This window comes from Symphodus melops (assembly GCF_947650265.1).
Source record: "Symphodus melops genome assembly, chromosome: 4".
Classification (NCBI taxonomy): Eukaryota; Metazoa; Chordata; class Actinopteri; order Labriformes; family Labridae; genus Symphodus; species Symphodus melops.
Window position 1 is genome coordinate 26,730,988 of NC_136694.1, and position 15,469 is coordinate 26,746,456.

Consider the following 15,469-nt stretch of genomic DNA (forward strand, 5'->3'; position numbering starts at 1 on the left):
TTTTTGTTTTTTTTCACTGACCGTAATGATGATCTGCATACAGAATAATTTTTCTCATAATAGCCAAGCTTCAACAAAGTTTTGCAAACAACTGCAGTTCCTCATATGTCCACTTGAGGCCAACTCTAAAAGCCAAGGAATCCCCTTTAGAGCCCATGTTAATATTAACAGCAGATATAAAGGTGTTAACAGCCTGATAATTTGGTCCATTTAAGTTAATTTCTCTACTTGTTAAAACTGCTGCCACTCTTTGTATGAAACACATGTTTCTGCTTAGATAAGTGAAATGAGCCTTTTTTTCTGCTTTGAAAAGTCATGACGTCTAAGGCTAATAGCGCAGTTTCTTCACTCCAGCAGCCTCATGCTGTACATGTTTGACTTCTCTTCGGTTCGGCAGAGAGAAGTTATTTTCTCATTCCAGTCAATCAATACTTCAGGATAGAAGTAAACAAGTAATCAGGCCTGTTGAGGGAGTACCGATAATGACACAAACGTTTTCCTGAATCTGTCCAACATCCCAATTGTATGTTAAATGAGCATTTTTGATGGTATATTTATGCCCAAACAAAAGGAGGATTACAGTAGCTGTTCACTTTACTTTACTGTCGGCCATCTTGCTGTCCTGTTTGTGTGTGTGTGTGTCAACCAACTACACAAATCAATACCACAGAAATTTGAGCTATGATGAATGTATTGATTTTAACTTTTGGACCAGTTTTCAAATATAGTTCAAGATGGAAATGAAGAAATATGGGAAGAGGAAAGAAGAAAATGGCAGTGAGTGGCGGAAAAAAAAAAAGTGAGGAGCAGAGAGAGAGAGAGAGAGTGTGTCCTCACTGTCTGTGTGTGGTAAATCCCCGGGTCGTTTTTCCCTGGGTCTTGGGATGGCTCCATCACATTTGGACTCTAAAGAAAACGCTGGAGGAGGCTCTCAAGCGCTCTCGAGAGGACAAAGGGGGGAGGATTTTTCCAAGAGGACAGAGCGCTCAGGGTGACGTGCAGTCCTTTCACTTCCTGTGGCGAGCAGTGATGGGCCAGAAAAGACTTGATTCCACAAAAACTCACATTTTCATTCGTGCACATACTCAAACACACACACAGTAAGACAAATGGGTACATGCTGTGGACGCACACAGCCGTGCTCCGTGACCTTTCTGCTTTTGCAACCATTTCAAGAACAGATCCCTTCTCTGCCTTCTCCTTTTCCTTCCTTTGGTCTTAAAGAGAAAGCTATTTTATTTACAGATTCATGAAAACGGTTTGGATTTTCTTTTTTCTTTTTTTTTCTGGTTAAATGGATGCAGCTATATCTTTATGGTAGTCAAAATAATGAAAGCATAGTGCCTTTAATGCAGGACAATGTGTATCAGCAAGAAGCCTGCAATGAGGATTCTGGAGTCTGTTGGGGCCCCGGACAAAAATCAAATCAATTGACACCAACCATCAGTGTCCTGATGCTTTCACCTCTTCCTCTTTTTTCATCTTCATTTTTTTCTTTTGACTTTTATTTACAAACTTCGGTTTTCACAGCGTTATAGGTCCTAGATTCTTCTTTTTTCTGGGGTTATATGATCTTAAGTGTGTTTTCCAGGTGTCTTGTGCATGTCCCTTCTCTGTGCAGCACGCCCATGTAACATCCGTGCTGAGCGACTGACCAATTACAACAGAGTTGAACAGTTCAGATCAGACTCGGCCCCCTTAGGGAGGTTTTCCACTCTATTTTCAAAATGTTCACATTTTTGGCCACTGCTGGTTTAAAGTTTGTCAGCACTAAGGGGCCCTCACTGGTCCGGGGTCCTAATCAGTTGCCTATTGACAAGCAGCGCCTCCATTGCACTAATCTAAGGTGTTAAAATCAACAGGGTCGTCTGATCCGGGTCAATCCAGTATTTACTTATCAAACTGAGACAGAGCTTGTCTCTGTGCCCCAAATTCAACACTTCACAAAGGGACAAAAACAAATTGGCTTCATAATTATTATTATTTTTTTTTTTGTTCACTTCTTGATGATGTTATTTCAAAAGCAACGCCCTGAGCCATCTTTTTTTTTTCTGATGTCCTAAAATAACACTAAGCGAACCAAATCAGCATATAAAATTTATGGCCTGCCATTTCTGACTGACTGCCTTTTGATGGTCCCATCGTGACGTCCTCTCAGTCCAGACGCTTTAGAAAAATCATGTCTCAGCAGAGCACAGGCCGTGTAAGACTAAAGGGACAATTTGCTGCAGTGCAGGATAGAAATACACACACTGGCACATGTTAACATAACGCTTGTAACAATAAGACCATTTTGCAAATGTCCCTTTTCTTGACGTCTGAGAATAATTTGGCGGGACAATAGACAGACTTGATTTTAGTTTTTTTAAAGACTCTTGTTTGTCTTTTCAATTATCTCAAAGGTTTACAACCTGCTAAACTCCTGATGTTATTATCTGTCAAAGAGTGCAATGGAAAATGTTATCTATGGAAAGGAGTAAAAAAAAAGCTTGCCCAAAGACTTGACACCATGTGTCTTATTAAAGCCATATATTAAAAAGACTATCGCTAGTTAGCTTAGCATTCCTTTGCATTAAGACTGGACACAGGGAGGCCACCATTATCAATGTTACCCTTAATTATTTTGTGAATATTCCTTTTTTCATGCTTTTTTTTTAGCCTTATTTGGACAAACTAAATTCTGTGCACTGAATGTTCAATGTGCGTTGATTCACTTTTGTCTTTATTTCAAGGGGTTAGACACTGCTAGTCAATCTAAGCAGCTGCTGGCAGAAGCTTCGTTTACGCCTTACCTATGATAGCACTCGATTCTGTTTTCCAACTCTCTCCAAGAAATCAGTTAAGGGTAAAAGTCTAAAAAGTTTAAATAAGTCTATTAATGGGAAATGCTCTTCACTCCCAGAATTTACTGTTCTTATACATCCTCTGCTGTATTTATAACGTTGTATCCTGACACAAAATCTTTGCTATCCTTAATAAGGCCTCTCTTTGTCACCACTCCTCCTTCGTCTGCTCTAATTATCCGCAGTGTATCGACTGCTCAATTTTCAACATTCACGAAGCAATGTGGGTTTTTTTTTTTTTTTTAAAGACCAACCTCAGAAAGTGTACTGAAGATAGATCGAAGGTGTCTGCGTTTGCATTGACGGGGAATATACGACCGGATGTTACAAAGTTGTTCTCTTAAAGGTTTTGCTGCTTTCGCTCGGTGGTACGCTCAAAGCTCAGCAAGCTCTCATTATATTGGCGACAACTGATCCACAATAGGAGGCTCATGGCATATTTTGCTGTGACATCCGGGATGACGGCTGCGGGAGATGCTTGGCAGGTACATAACAGTGGCTCAAGTAATTGGGCTACAGGGGACATTTTGAAATGACCAAAGCCTGCAAATTCAGGCAGACAAGTCTGTAATGAGAAGCAGCATCAACTGGCATTTTCACACACAATACATTGTCAATACAGTGTGTAACACAAACTACGGCCCCAAGGAGGCGGCTCTGATTGTGTTTTATTTTTTCATTTGTTTTTCGTCTCTGCGCAGGAGACTCTGTCTCAGTCCAATTAAGCGAGGAAATATAAGACTGGAAAAACAAAAATGGAATGGCAACATAGAGTTAGTTAATGGGCCATTGGGCCACCACGATCCGCACTGCTGCTTCATTGCTAATTGGTGCAGACTCTACAAATGTCAAGGAAAAATGCAACAGCATGTTTCAGTGTGATCCACTTCACAGTGTTACAGGAATATCCCACGAAAGGTTAAACAAATGCAACATATGTATATTGTCACAGAAAGTGTTAGCGAAGTGCGTCACGTGTGGGTAATTAGAATCACTGCTGTCGGGGTTTGTTGTTTGCTGTTGCTGCAGTTATATCAAATTTCTTGAATATTTGTTCAGTTGTTTAACTCCACTAGCATTGAACTTCCTTGTAATTCTTGAACTTTAATGTCAACCAATAATGAGTACAGACTTGAAATCAATATGATTCAAATGAAATATATTCATGTGATATCATTCATGTTGCATCGCCTGTGTCAGGTTCAGAGTAAGGGCAGACTATCTTTTACTCGTTCATGGTTAGTTCTCTTCTCTGTGAAATGCCCAAGAGCAATGGAGAAACTATTTGTTTTATCATGAAACATATTCAATAAGAGTTTTTACAGACTGTTCTTTAACCGTGAGTGAATCTACATTTAGGCGACAGAGAGAATGTCGTGTTGATGATTGGTCCATGCTGTGTGTTCTGTCCAGCTGGCTATGCACTGAATAACTGCTGTCCTGCCTCCCGTTCAGCTGAGGTTATTTCTATGACGTTTAAAAGTATGGTGACATGCCACTTAATTAGCCCTGAGTGCACCATTGGCACAGTTTTCTTTATTTATTCATGGGATATGGTTTACATAATCCTAATGCTAATGCAATCATTTGGTGTCCATTTGTACCATGTGGAGATTCATCAAAAAATAAAAACCTCCTGTCAGTATTGAAATAGACTGTAGCTTCTCCTCAGGAGCCGAATGTGCACTCAGATTGGCCTTCATTTAGGTCGACGCTCCCCTTGGCGTGACCGACTGAACTTAAATCACACCAGGAAGTTACACAATCCATTTCCTCCATCATTTTTCACACTCTGCTTTTTTTCTTATTGAAGTTGTTGCCAGAAAGTAAATCATGCACCACACAATAATTACTTGCTATACAGTACAGTACAATAGGCTATAGTTACTCTAACGGGATTTAATGAATCAGTGATCTACAGTTTTTCTTGGCTTATCCATCTTTCACAGAATTACACCAAGAACTATGGTTTCTTCTTTCCAAATTTCCTAAACATCTACCATGTAACTTTTTTTTATGTCATGTTAAAAGTAAGACTCATTATGTGTAAGACAGTATATCAAAAGTTTATGAAGTCAACATGAAGTTACCTTTTGGATTTTGGACCACCATTTTGATGTCACTATTGGTTTTGTTGGAGCAGGACCTGGCAGTGTTTGAACGACAAAGGATTCCTTTAAATATAAGAAAAAATTAATCAAAAGCTCTAAAAGAGCTAACAAGCAACTTCAGGTGTAGGTTCTTGCTAATAAGTGCTAACATATAAATACTAACAGGCCCCTAACTAAAATACTTGACTTGATCTTTTGACCAAACAACAGCCATTTTTCCCTTTATTTTATTTTCCCATACAGAGTTCTGTGACCTCCAGCTGGAAGTATTTACGGGTATCCAGAGTTAGATTAAAGTCTGATGATTGAGGCTTTAGGTACTGTGGTCCTTCTCTCAGGGGCAAACTGCCTGTTGATCGAACATCCATCACAACTCTCTCTCTCTTTCTATTCTCTGAAGCGAATAGTGTCTGCACGTGTGTTTGTTGTGTTTGCACCATTGTTTAACAATCTTTTGCTGTCATTTTCTTGAAGCCCTTTCTTGTGTTTGAGTGATATGTGGTTTGTTTGACGTCCACTGGATTATTGGTCTGATTTTGTGTCTTATTCTTGGCCGTAGAAATTATTTTTATTTCATTCTTGTATTCTGCGCCCACGAGATAACACTGAGCTTATCTTCTAATGAAATGTGCTCTATCAATAGCTTCCCCCACCAAACAAGACACAAAAAACACAGCTTGCATGACAGATGAGTTGCTCATAGCAGAGGTCACATCTAGCTAACAGCTAGCTGCACCACCCTCTTAGAAAAAGTGGCTAAAACCCTAATTATTTACAAATTAAAACCTTTAGCCCTTAAAAAATGGGAATTTAGCCATAGAAACAGCTTTTTGGAACAGACTGCAAACATGTTTAATTCTGCTGTAAAGTTGGGGAAATAGTGTTGGACCCTATATGAATTGACTCGCTGTTGGAGCCGCCATCAAGTGGCCCAATGTAGAACTGCACTTTTGGGCTCTTTTTAAATGTATTTGCAGTTTAAATAATACAAATGTGTTAAATTGAACTGCTAGAGCTGAATGGATTTACTTTTAACGTTTTCTATGTTAACCAATGAAAGTGGTCGCATATTTAATAAATATCTTCTAAACAGAGAAAAGGCGTTTAAACGAATTCAAGGCCATGTTCACAAAAGCAACTTTTTATTCACTCCTGAACTATTTACCACATTTGTCTTTTTTGATATTACACAGGCACCACAAGACTTCCTCGAGACGGAGAGGTTCCAGGAGTGGACTACAACTTTATCAGCATTGGAGATTTCAGGATCCTGGAGGAGAGTGGACTTCTCCTGGAGAGTGGCACCTATGATGGTAGGCATGACAACAGTGTTAAAAAGAAAAAAAGACACCTGCATATGTGTGTGCCTGCATGCATTTATGCACACGATTCCAACTGACAGCTCTCTGTAATGGTGTGAGTGGAAGCTCGATACTCTCAGTCATCATGACTTACAGCCATTAGTGAAATGTGACAAGCGAGACAAAATGTATTGATCGGTGAAACATGATTCAAGACTTGTTGGAAGTGACAGTCAGATTAGCAGCGATACTCGCAGAGATAAAGTATGCAGACGCTAGTTCAATAGAAATATAAATTATGTAAAAAATCAGGACAGGGCTTTACATTTTTTTGGCAGCAGGGATTAAAATAAACCTTACGTTTACCAAAAAGTCAAGGTCCTACCTGCCAGCTTAGTAGAACCAGAAATAACCAGCACATAATGGAAGATGTTGACACAAATGCTGATTTTCATTTTGTGCAACTGTTAAAGACTTTGTTGGGTGGGGGAGGGGGGTGTTGCTTCAAGGCTCATGCTTGTTGTGGTCGTATGTTTGGAAGTTGAGAAATTTGAAATAGTTTTGATCATATTTAAGAATAAATGTCACACCATCTAAAACATTTGCAAGTTGCGAAGACGCTATTTTACACGTCACATTAGGCTTTGGGTAATTATGATTAGCATGTCCACAACTTTCTTTTGGAGCTCAGGGATGGGGTCAGCTTTCTCACCTGCAGCTTTGAAACGCTCCACCATGAGTTCAGCTGTCCCCCACACTGCTGTTATTAAATCAAACCTTAAAACACACCTCTGTTTCTTGAATGTTGGCTCAGCATGAGAGTTGCCTTTTTTATTTTTTTTAATTAATTTATAGTAAAAATAAATTATTAGATGAAATGAGAAAATGTTAAGGTGGGGAGTACACGTTACTGTATGATTCTAAAAATGTCGTTGTGGAGCGCGATCTGACACTACGAATAAGTCCTTCCTGATGCACAACCGAAGCTCATGATTGCTCTGCTCACACTGTACTTGTTATGTCAGGATGTTACATAGACTATTGTCAATAAAGTTTCCTCTTAAAACGCCTACAGACAGGAGTTGAGGTCAGATGTATCTCAGTTTTCTCATATGGCAGCTCAAATATTATAACTTTAATTCTAATTTTTATAATGTATTAATTCCTGTGAGAAATTCTGGTTTACACTGTTTCTAGGAGTCATGCTCCTCACACACACAGGTCCAAAATACACACAGGAACTGTGGACATGCATTAGTGGAGAGATGTCAGAGAGGGGCTGCTACACACACATTGTGTGGGGTTTGTTGCCTTGCTCAAGGCTATCTCTGCAGTGCCCTGACACTACTCCAACTACCAGACCAACTTCCACACTTCGCTCCTCACTGGAACTTGATCGGCAACCCTCCCGTTTCCAACGCAAGTCTCTACAGACTGAGTCACTGCCACCATCAAAAACACTCAACCCCAGTCTGCATCAAACAATGAGTGTATGTACTCGTACATCTCAAATTTCAAACAAAGTAGAAAATCATTCAACCAGTCGAAAGCAGCATACTTTAAACGTGTGGCTGGGTTCAGAATGGAGCTGAAATCACAGTGTCTTCCCCTGATTAAGTTCTACCACTAGACTTGTTCTTAATGCATGCAGGAGAAATCAAAGAGTAGTCTCAAATCCATGTATTATAGAGTTAGCAATTCCAACATTAATTCACATTTCTACATTGTTATTTTGATTTCATCTTATTCAGCAGGACACGTCCAAACACAGAGGTTACAATGTACACCTTTCTAAAGTCCTCACTTAATATGCCATTGATCTTTTTTAAGCGCGCATGTGTGTCCTCCACAAGAACAGATGTTCTTTAATTTTTCAGTGCAGACGATGTGCCTCCCTGTGTGTGTTTATGCGTCTGTTCCAATATACAGTAGATATTTAAATAAGGGCGGTGTTAGCATGCAAGCAGCTTGTAGCACCTGATGGTGACCTTATGTAAACCAGTCAACCTGCTGCTCCCACCGGCTGGCTGCACAGTCACACATCAGGAGGTCCCACTTGTGTTCTTACTCTCAAGTCATGCTTTATTCATGGGATGAACCAGACTCGTCCTTTTCCTCCCTCTCTCTTTTCTCACAGACTCGGGCCGCGAAGCTCCGGCTTGTGCAAAAGTTGAACTCGAACTTCGAGAATGATTCAAAGTACCTCTAGTGTTTGTTTGAAAGAACCTTTTTCGTCGTGAACAAATCAGTGCTGGCTGATATTTTCCTTCAACAAGCGCCATCATGTTCTTTCCAATAATAAGTTTACACAAGTAGGGATTTCCTTTTAGCAGAATGGCGAAGCATTTACCATTCGTAACACCTTACTCTACAATAGAGAGTAATCACTTGCCCCGTATTGAGAGGTCTCTGAAAGTCAGACGGTCGCTGTGTATTTGTGTCATGAGGGGATTGGAGCGGAGGATTTTTCTCACATTGCGCAATGATTATGGCAATAACATGATAATCTTCCCGCTCTCTTTAAGCTCATTCTTTCTCGCTGCAAATCCCGGCTTCTGTGAAATGGGAGAGGATTTTTCTAAATGCTTAAGGGACAACCTCTGGTCACGTGAGTGGACCTTCTCAGCACCATCCCCTCATTCAGCAGCAATGCCGTGCTTCTACTACGAGGGAGAATTAAAAGATAAAGTCAAATCCTCATCCAAAGAAAAAGTGCCTTATGGCTCAGTGTAGCTTTTTGTGGATGTGCTTGGGTGCATTTTTTGAAGTTGGTGTGTCCATTTATGGATGGTGAAGTGAATGTTGTAACATGCAATGGGCCTTTGGTAGCAGTTTTTTTTTTTTTTTTTTTTTTTTTTTGCAGCTGCCTCTGATCCTTATGACACTGGTCCACAAGCTTTACCCCTTTTTTGGAGCACGGTGGAAGAAACACATTAGGCATACTAGCATGCAGGAGCACACACTTTCATGTCAGCTCGCACAAAACGAATGCTGTCTCTTCATGCGTTCGTGTAGATCATCTCACTCGAAGATCAGCTTTCGGGAGCTGCCAGATCGCCCACGAGTTGTCCTTCCTCTCTGAGCTGAATCCAGGAGGGATTTACACCTTTTATAGAGAGTGACCGTAGGAAGACAGCGAGATGGAGAGTGAACTGAGAAGGAGAGCAGAATAGAGAAAGTGAGAGAGTTGATAGAGAGACACGCTGTGCTCCTCAGCTCCCGACGGGAACACCCTTTGCCATGGAAAGGCATGACTGCATTGGCTGTGTACAGATGTGCGGATTAGCTTCTGAGAAGTCGGAAGCTCCAGGATGCAATCCCTGAGAGAGAGAGAGAGAGAGAGCTGAACACTCTGACAGTGCCCCCCTCCCCCTTTTTTTCTTCTTCCTCGTCTCTTAAACCTGGTCAGCACAAGCACTGCTTGGCCACTGTGGCAGAGTGCTGATCTCTCAGCTGAACCAGAATGAGCTTTATTGTCCAGGTATGTTTGACACACAAGGAATTTAACTTCAGTAGACTGTGCTCTCTTTGTACAAATGTGAACATTAAATATTACCAATAAACTCCAATAAAATAAAAATATAAACAAGTAATTAAAGACTAATATGTACAGGACGTAAACATCAGGTAGTTATCTTTACAGTATAGATTATGTGTAGATGATTTTTTGCAGCACACTGAACATAAAAACAGTAGCACAGGGTAATTTGGATGGAGGAATGGGATTTACCGCATTCGTTTGAACTTGAACTGCTCATTTTTATTTCTATGGGGAAAGATATAAACAAGGTCAGGGGCTTTCCAAGACAGGTTACATTCCTGCTTTGAAGAGCTCATGAATTACCTCCAGTTTAAAAGTGTTCAGTTAGCGAGTTGTGCTCAAGGTACCGAGCTAATGGGATTGTTAGCTAAACATAATGGTCTTGCTAATAGTCCCAAATGACTTGGCGGAATGCTCATTATGTTAATGGTTCATGTAAAACAATTTCTTCTCCACCTATAAAGTACATTATAGGAGTCATTTAATGCATGGTACGCTTAATTTCCTCTTAAACTCCCTCTCTTAGACTCATACTTCATTTTCTGCCATCCATTGACCATATTCACAAGGCTGCCACACAAGGCTGCCAAGGTTTTTCCACTCGAGTCACAGTCATGGTGGAAAGCTCAAATGCTGTTATAATTCTGTACAGCTTTCTTCAAGGTTGCTACCCCTTTACCAGCTTGATTGGCAAACAGCAAGGGATTTAGTTTGTCGTACACTAAGGCGACAACCTCATTGTTTAAGATTCTCTCCCAAATGTTCATTGCAAGTGATGTAAAAGCAACAAGTCTGTACTCATTAAGTTTTCATTATATATATATTTTTTTCTTTTAATGGGGAATTATTGTGGAAGTCTTCTAATTTCAAAGAAGCTGACAAAGATCAGCACACATCTGAAAAAGCTTAGAATAATCCTCACTGAGCTTGTCGGTACAGAATCTCAGAGTGCGCCCACAGACACAATTGGGGTGGGGGGATCTTGGGATATAAGCAGATATCTCCGAGCTTCAAGAGAGTCCCTTAACCTTGAAACATCTTGTGTAAAAATCACACCTTCGAAACGTGTGTGACATATCAGGGTGGACCACCCTGTTAATGCTGACACATTTCTTGACTTGTGTAATGGTTAATGGAAGTCATTGATGTCATTGGTCGTCTGTGGCTAGTACAGTCGGACGCCTCTCGACTGCAGGTCTGGAAGAATTCTCCACTCCTGCAGCCACGTGTCCGATGTGTCCTTGGGCAAGACACTTTTGTCAACGGCATGTGATTTTATACGAATGGGATGTGGTAACACTGATGAGCATGAGTGTATGAATGGGTAAGTGTGACTTGTGGTGTAAAGGCATTTTGAGTAGTCAGAAGACAAGAAAAGCGCTATTCAAGCTCAAGTCTATTTACCGTTCCTTGCCAGGGTACTCTAATTTGTCCGCTGCTGAATTACGTTTCTCCTTCATTCTTAGAATTTGTTTTGACCTTGACTATCTCATTCGTCACTTCTCTTGAGACAGTCTTCTTATCAAGTGAATCACCTGCGTAGAAAGTCCTTTTCTTTTTGTTGACAACAGTTTTTAGCTCTTAATTTTTTTTATTTGGATAGACGACAACCATTTTAGTTTGGATAACAGAGTTCACACAAAAAGAGGTGTACAATTAAGAAAGTTGCTAGTGCTGGGTTGTTTACTCTCTCTTGTGTTGTTTGACTGAGCAGCAGCCCACTGCTTAGTCTGATAACAACCAAAGGGCATTTCAGGTCTCTCACATAAAATGCTCCTAAACATGCTAAAATGCAGAAACAGATCATTTAGCCACCTGTTTGTGGTTAGCAAGCTACACCAAGAAGATCAACAGTGAAGCTAGCAAAGCATAACAATGTGGTGAGCATTATTAAAAACGATATCTTCAGAGAAGTGTTTAATGTTGCATTCAGAGATATGGTTAAACTAGTTACAAAACCACTCACCAAAGGAACATCAAAATTCAGGTGTACACAGGCTGCGCCGCTAAAATCAGGAGCCCCTGATCAGGAGCCCCAGCACAGGGCGCTTATGTGTCACTTGAAGTACCCATGAAGTACACAGGGTCAACTCATAAGAATAAGTTATCGACAGTATCTACTAAAGTAGTAAAATAAAAAAGAATGAAGTGGTGGCAAGAAGAATCATTAATGCTACACCAGCAAACAAGATGTTAGCTAGGTAGAAGCTAAAAGCCATAATACAGTTTGATACTTAACACAACATAAACACAAAGATTTAGTTGGCTAAAATAGTGTTTGAATGCTAGCTTTTCCAGTAGGATTGTGGGTTATCATTTGTATTGCTTTAGAATGAAATATTTCTCAGATGTCGTTTCACTACTATGACCAGGTGACAGTGAAAAGATCACAATTGTCAGATCTCCAATAGACCTCTCATTCATACATCTTAATAGAGGAAAACAGCATTTTCACTTCAAACACTGAGCGTGAGGTCGGAGAAAACCTCTTCCGAAGTTAGGCTGATCAGAGGTCACAACAGGACACAACACTTGCACAGTAGCCAGGTTCAATCTGTCTCCGTGGGTTCAGACTGCTCTTTATCCTGTACACCCTTGTTGCCCCATAATGGGTCCAGAGGGTCCCAGGTCGCCTGCCAAGCAGACACATGAGCCATCTGTGCCAGGCGCTTCAAGCGAGTCTTTCTGGGTTTTTGGTCTCCATTCAGTCTCGGCGTCTCCGAGGTTGAGGTTGGGTCAGTCTTTGAGAGCAGAACAGAGCAGACGGACAAGAACTAAATGGTTTGGTGCAGTGAAGTGTGAGACTGGAGGGACGGATGCCAGGAAACTAAAATTTTGCACATAGAAAGCTTTTCCTTTTTGCCAATGACTAATCTGCTACAGAGGAAAGCCAAAAAAGTGGATCCCCTTTTAAATCATGGGTTTTGGGATTCCCATTGTGATAATGATCTGGATTTTAACAAAGAGGGAAAACAGACTGGGAGGTTAAATTGGATGTGAGTGCAGAATTTGTTCAATAACAGCAATGTGTTGATGCACTGGGTGGTTGTGTAGTTTGTTGTCTTTGTCACCAGGTTTGTGATGTTGGGATGATGTGTGACCTTGAGAAGCGTTTACACATCGCCCTTGACAACAGGAGTCCTTTTACTATCAGAGGCTGATTCCTATCACCATGAAATTGCCTGCACGCACTTTGTAACAGGAGACTCACTCTTCTTGCCTCATCAACTCTGTGACACCCGGATCACAACTAACGTCAGACAAGCTCCCCTACTCATCAGCTTACGAAGGCTTCCCTCCATTTATTAAGGCAAATGGTGCCACAAATCTTCACTGACGCGCCGCTTTCACGCACCTTCATATCTGCGACAAACATTTATCAGGGGCCAAGAGACATGTTTGTACGTAATTAATCACAGAGGTAGCGCCTGGCTGATGAATGTCAGCGTGTGGCAGGAGGCAGGCGGGGATTAGCCGACAGACCCAATCTCTCCTTGCTATCGTGGTGCCAGCCGTGTTAATGAAGCCATCTCTGACAAATGCGGATGAGTGTCGCTTAGTAAACAGAGTGGAGCGACAAGGCGGAGGAGGGGCAGGCTTTCATCACGCCTCTTTCTCCTCCTCATCACTCCGGCTGGTTTGTGGAAGACGAGCAGAGCTGCATTAACCCAGTTTTGCTGAGTATTGTCGTCAGCAGGCCTGAGGAGATGAGGCCGGCACTGGAGTGGAGATGGGCTCTGAAGAGCTCTTTTGGTGTTACAGTACCATGCTGTAAAGCTGCTGGAGTGACTGTGATGTGCTCCTCAGAGCCCTCTGTTCTTTCTGGCGTGCATGCTGTTGTCAGCTCAACCTCCCCCCCCCCACCCCTTTTGGTGCGAGCTATAAAAAGATCTTGCGCTGATAAATGCTGCTCTTACAGAATGGCATTTGTGATGTCTGCATGTTCACGCTTAAGTGCATCAAAGGTTTATAACTCCATGGTCTCGTGTGCTGCTGGGTCCACATGAAAATATGATCAACTTAATGGAGGCTAATTAAATAGCTGAAATCCCCTTTTTCCCAGTGGTATCTCTCCCTATTCTTTAATTAATCTCATTATAAATCATGTTTCAGCTGAGAAGGCTCAATCTCATTATCACTTTTTTTGTGAGAAGCAAGTAAATATTTGACCTGACAAATGGATTTCCCAAAAAAATGATTCGATATTATTGCCAGGACACATACGAGGGAGCAGCATTTAGCAAACAAATACCCATAATGAATGGTCGGGGTGGAAATTAGCATGCACATTATTTATAATCCTAATAGAGTTTGAATAATCGCATTCTTCTACGCCTAAATTGAGTTCCACATACTGCTCAGCAGCCGCACATAGATAGATCACACAGTAGGCTAAATGAGGAAATCATTTAACAAAGTTTTGCACTCTATCCCCCTCTCTTCACAGAGCGCCGTTATCCTTCTGAATATTTATAATCATGAGGTTTTTCTTCATTAGGAAAAAAGCCGGCTGAGAGGTAGATAATTGCTGTATTCATTGATCAGTGTAATTAGTTGCTGGCAAATACCGAGTGAAGTGATTTTAATGCTACATGAGTCATGACAGCCCTGTGGTGCAGTTATCGAGGGGAAACAAAGCAGGGGGTGAAGCGACGTGAAAACCACGCAGAGGATGAAGTCCCCTGAAACTTGTAAGGAGTCAATCTTGACTGCCGGTGCGTGACATTTAGAGATTTAATTCTTGATTTAAATGAGGTGAATGTAAGACACGGTGGTTGATCTCTCCCACTGCGTCTCAAATACGACACACACCGACTGTAGTCAGAGCCTGAAATTGGTTTCCCAAAATGGGGGTAATTCCACACATAAATGCTTCACATAGGGGGTCTTCTACACTCTCAAAGGGGGGCAAACTTGATTTATAGTCTCACCAAAAAGGTTTCCCCCTCTCCTGAAGTTACCTCTGATTCCAGTTCTTGCTCTAATAAACGTGAAAGATTCTCTGAACCATCATGTTATCTTAGTTGTTTCTTACCCAGTCAGATATTGTTTCCATGGACAGTAATAATGTAACTCGGATCGTGAGGGGCCGGGGGCACTGGGCAAGAGGTGAGTACACCCTGGACATGTCGCCAGTCAGTCCAAGGGCTAAAACATAGAGAAGGACATCCACTCACTGTCATACCTATGGGACATTTTAGAGTGACCAGTTGGTCCTGTTGCATGTCTTCACACTGTGGGGGACAGCTGCAGTGCCCAGAAAGACCCGCTATTCCTCCCCCAGAACTGGCCAATATCTTTCATAGATCTGTCTTTGATCTGTTGTGCTAAATAAGAATATCCACATTTATTCTGTTGATCTCTCAAATGCAGTTATCAAACACTCATGGAAAATCTATACCATTTAGAAAGATGGTCACTCAACTGGAAAATAACTGTGCAGCATCGAGCACACTCTGCAGGCGAAAGAGAACTGCTAGTGCAACACAAATGAAATGTAGTCGATACCAATAGTCACTGGATGTGCTAGTATCGGCCGATATTGTCGGCAGGCTGGGAAATTAAAAATAAATGCTCTATACCTGCAATCCTGCGCTTAAATTCAGGGCTTGCTGTGTCTTGCTTCTTATTAATACATTAAATGTCTCATTCCCATCCCCCTCTCTCTCTGCC

General features: G+C 41.3%; 1 protein-coding gene across 2 annotated transcripts in view; it reads left to right on the plus strand.

Moving 5' to 3' along the window:
- The window catches only part of magi3b (membrane associated guanylate kinase, WW and PDZ domain containing 3b), a 159,593-nt gene that overhangs the window by 105,312 nt on the left and 38,812 nt on the right, over positions 1-15,469 (plus strand). For both annotated transcript variants that reach the window (XM_079341826.1, XM_079341827.1), the window contains exon 3: positions 6,148-6,267. In XM_079341826.1, coding sequence (XP_079197952.1) covers positions 6,148-6,267 — 120 coding nt within the window. The remainder of the gene's footprint in view (positions 1-6,147; positions 6,268-15,469) is intronic.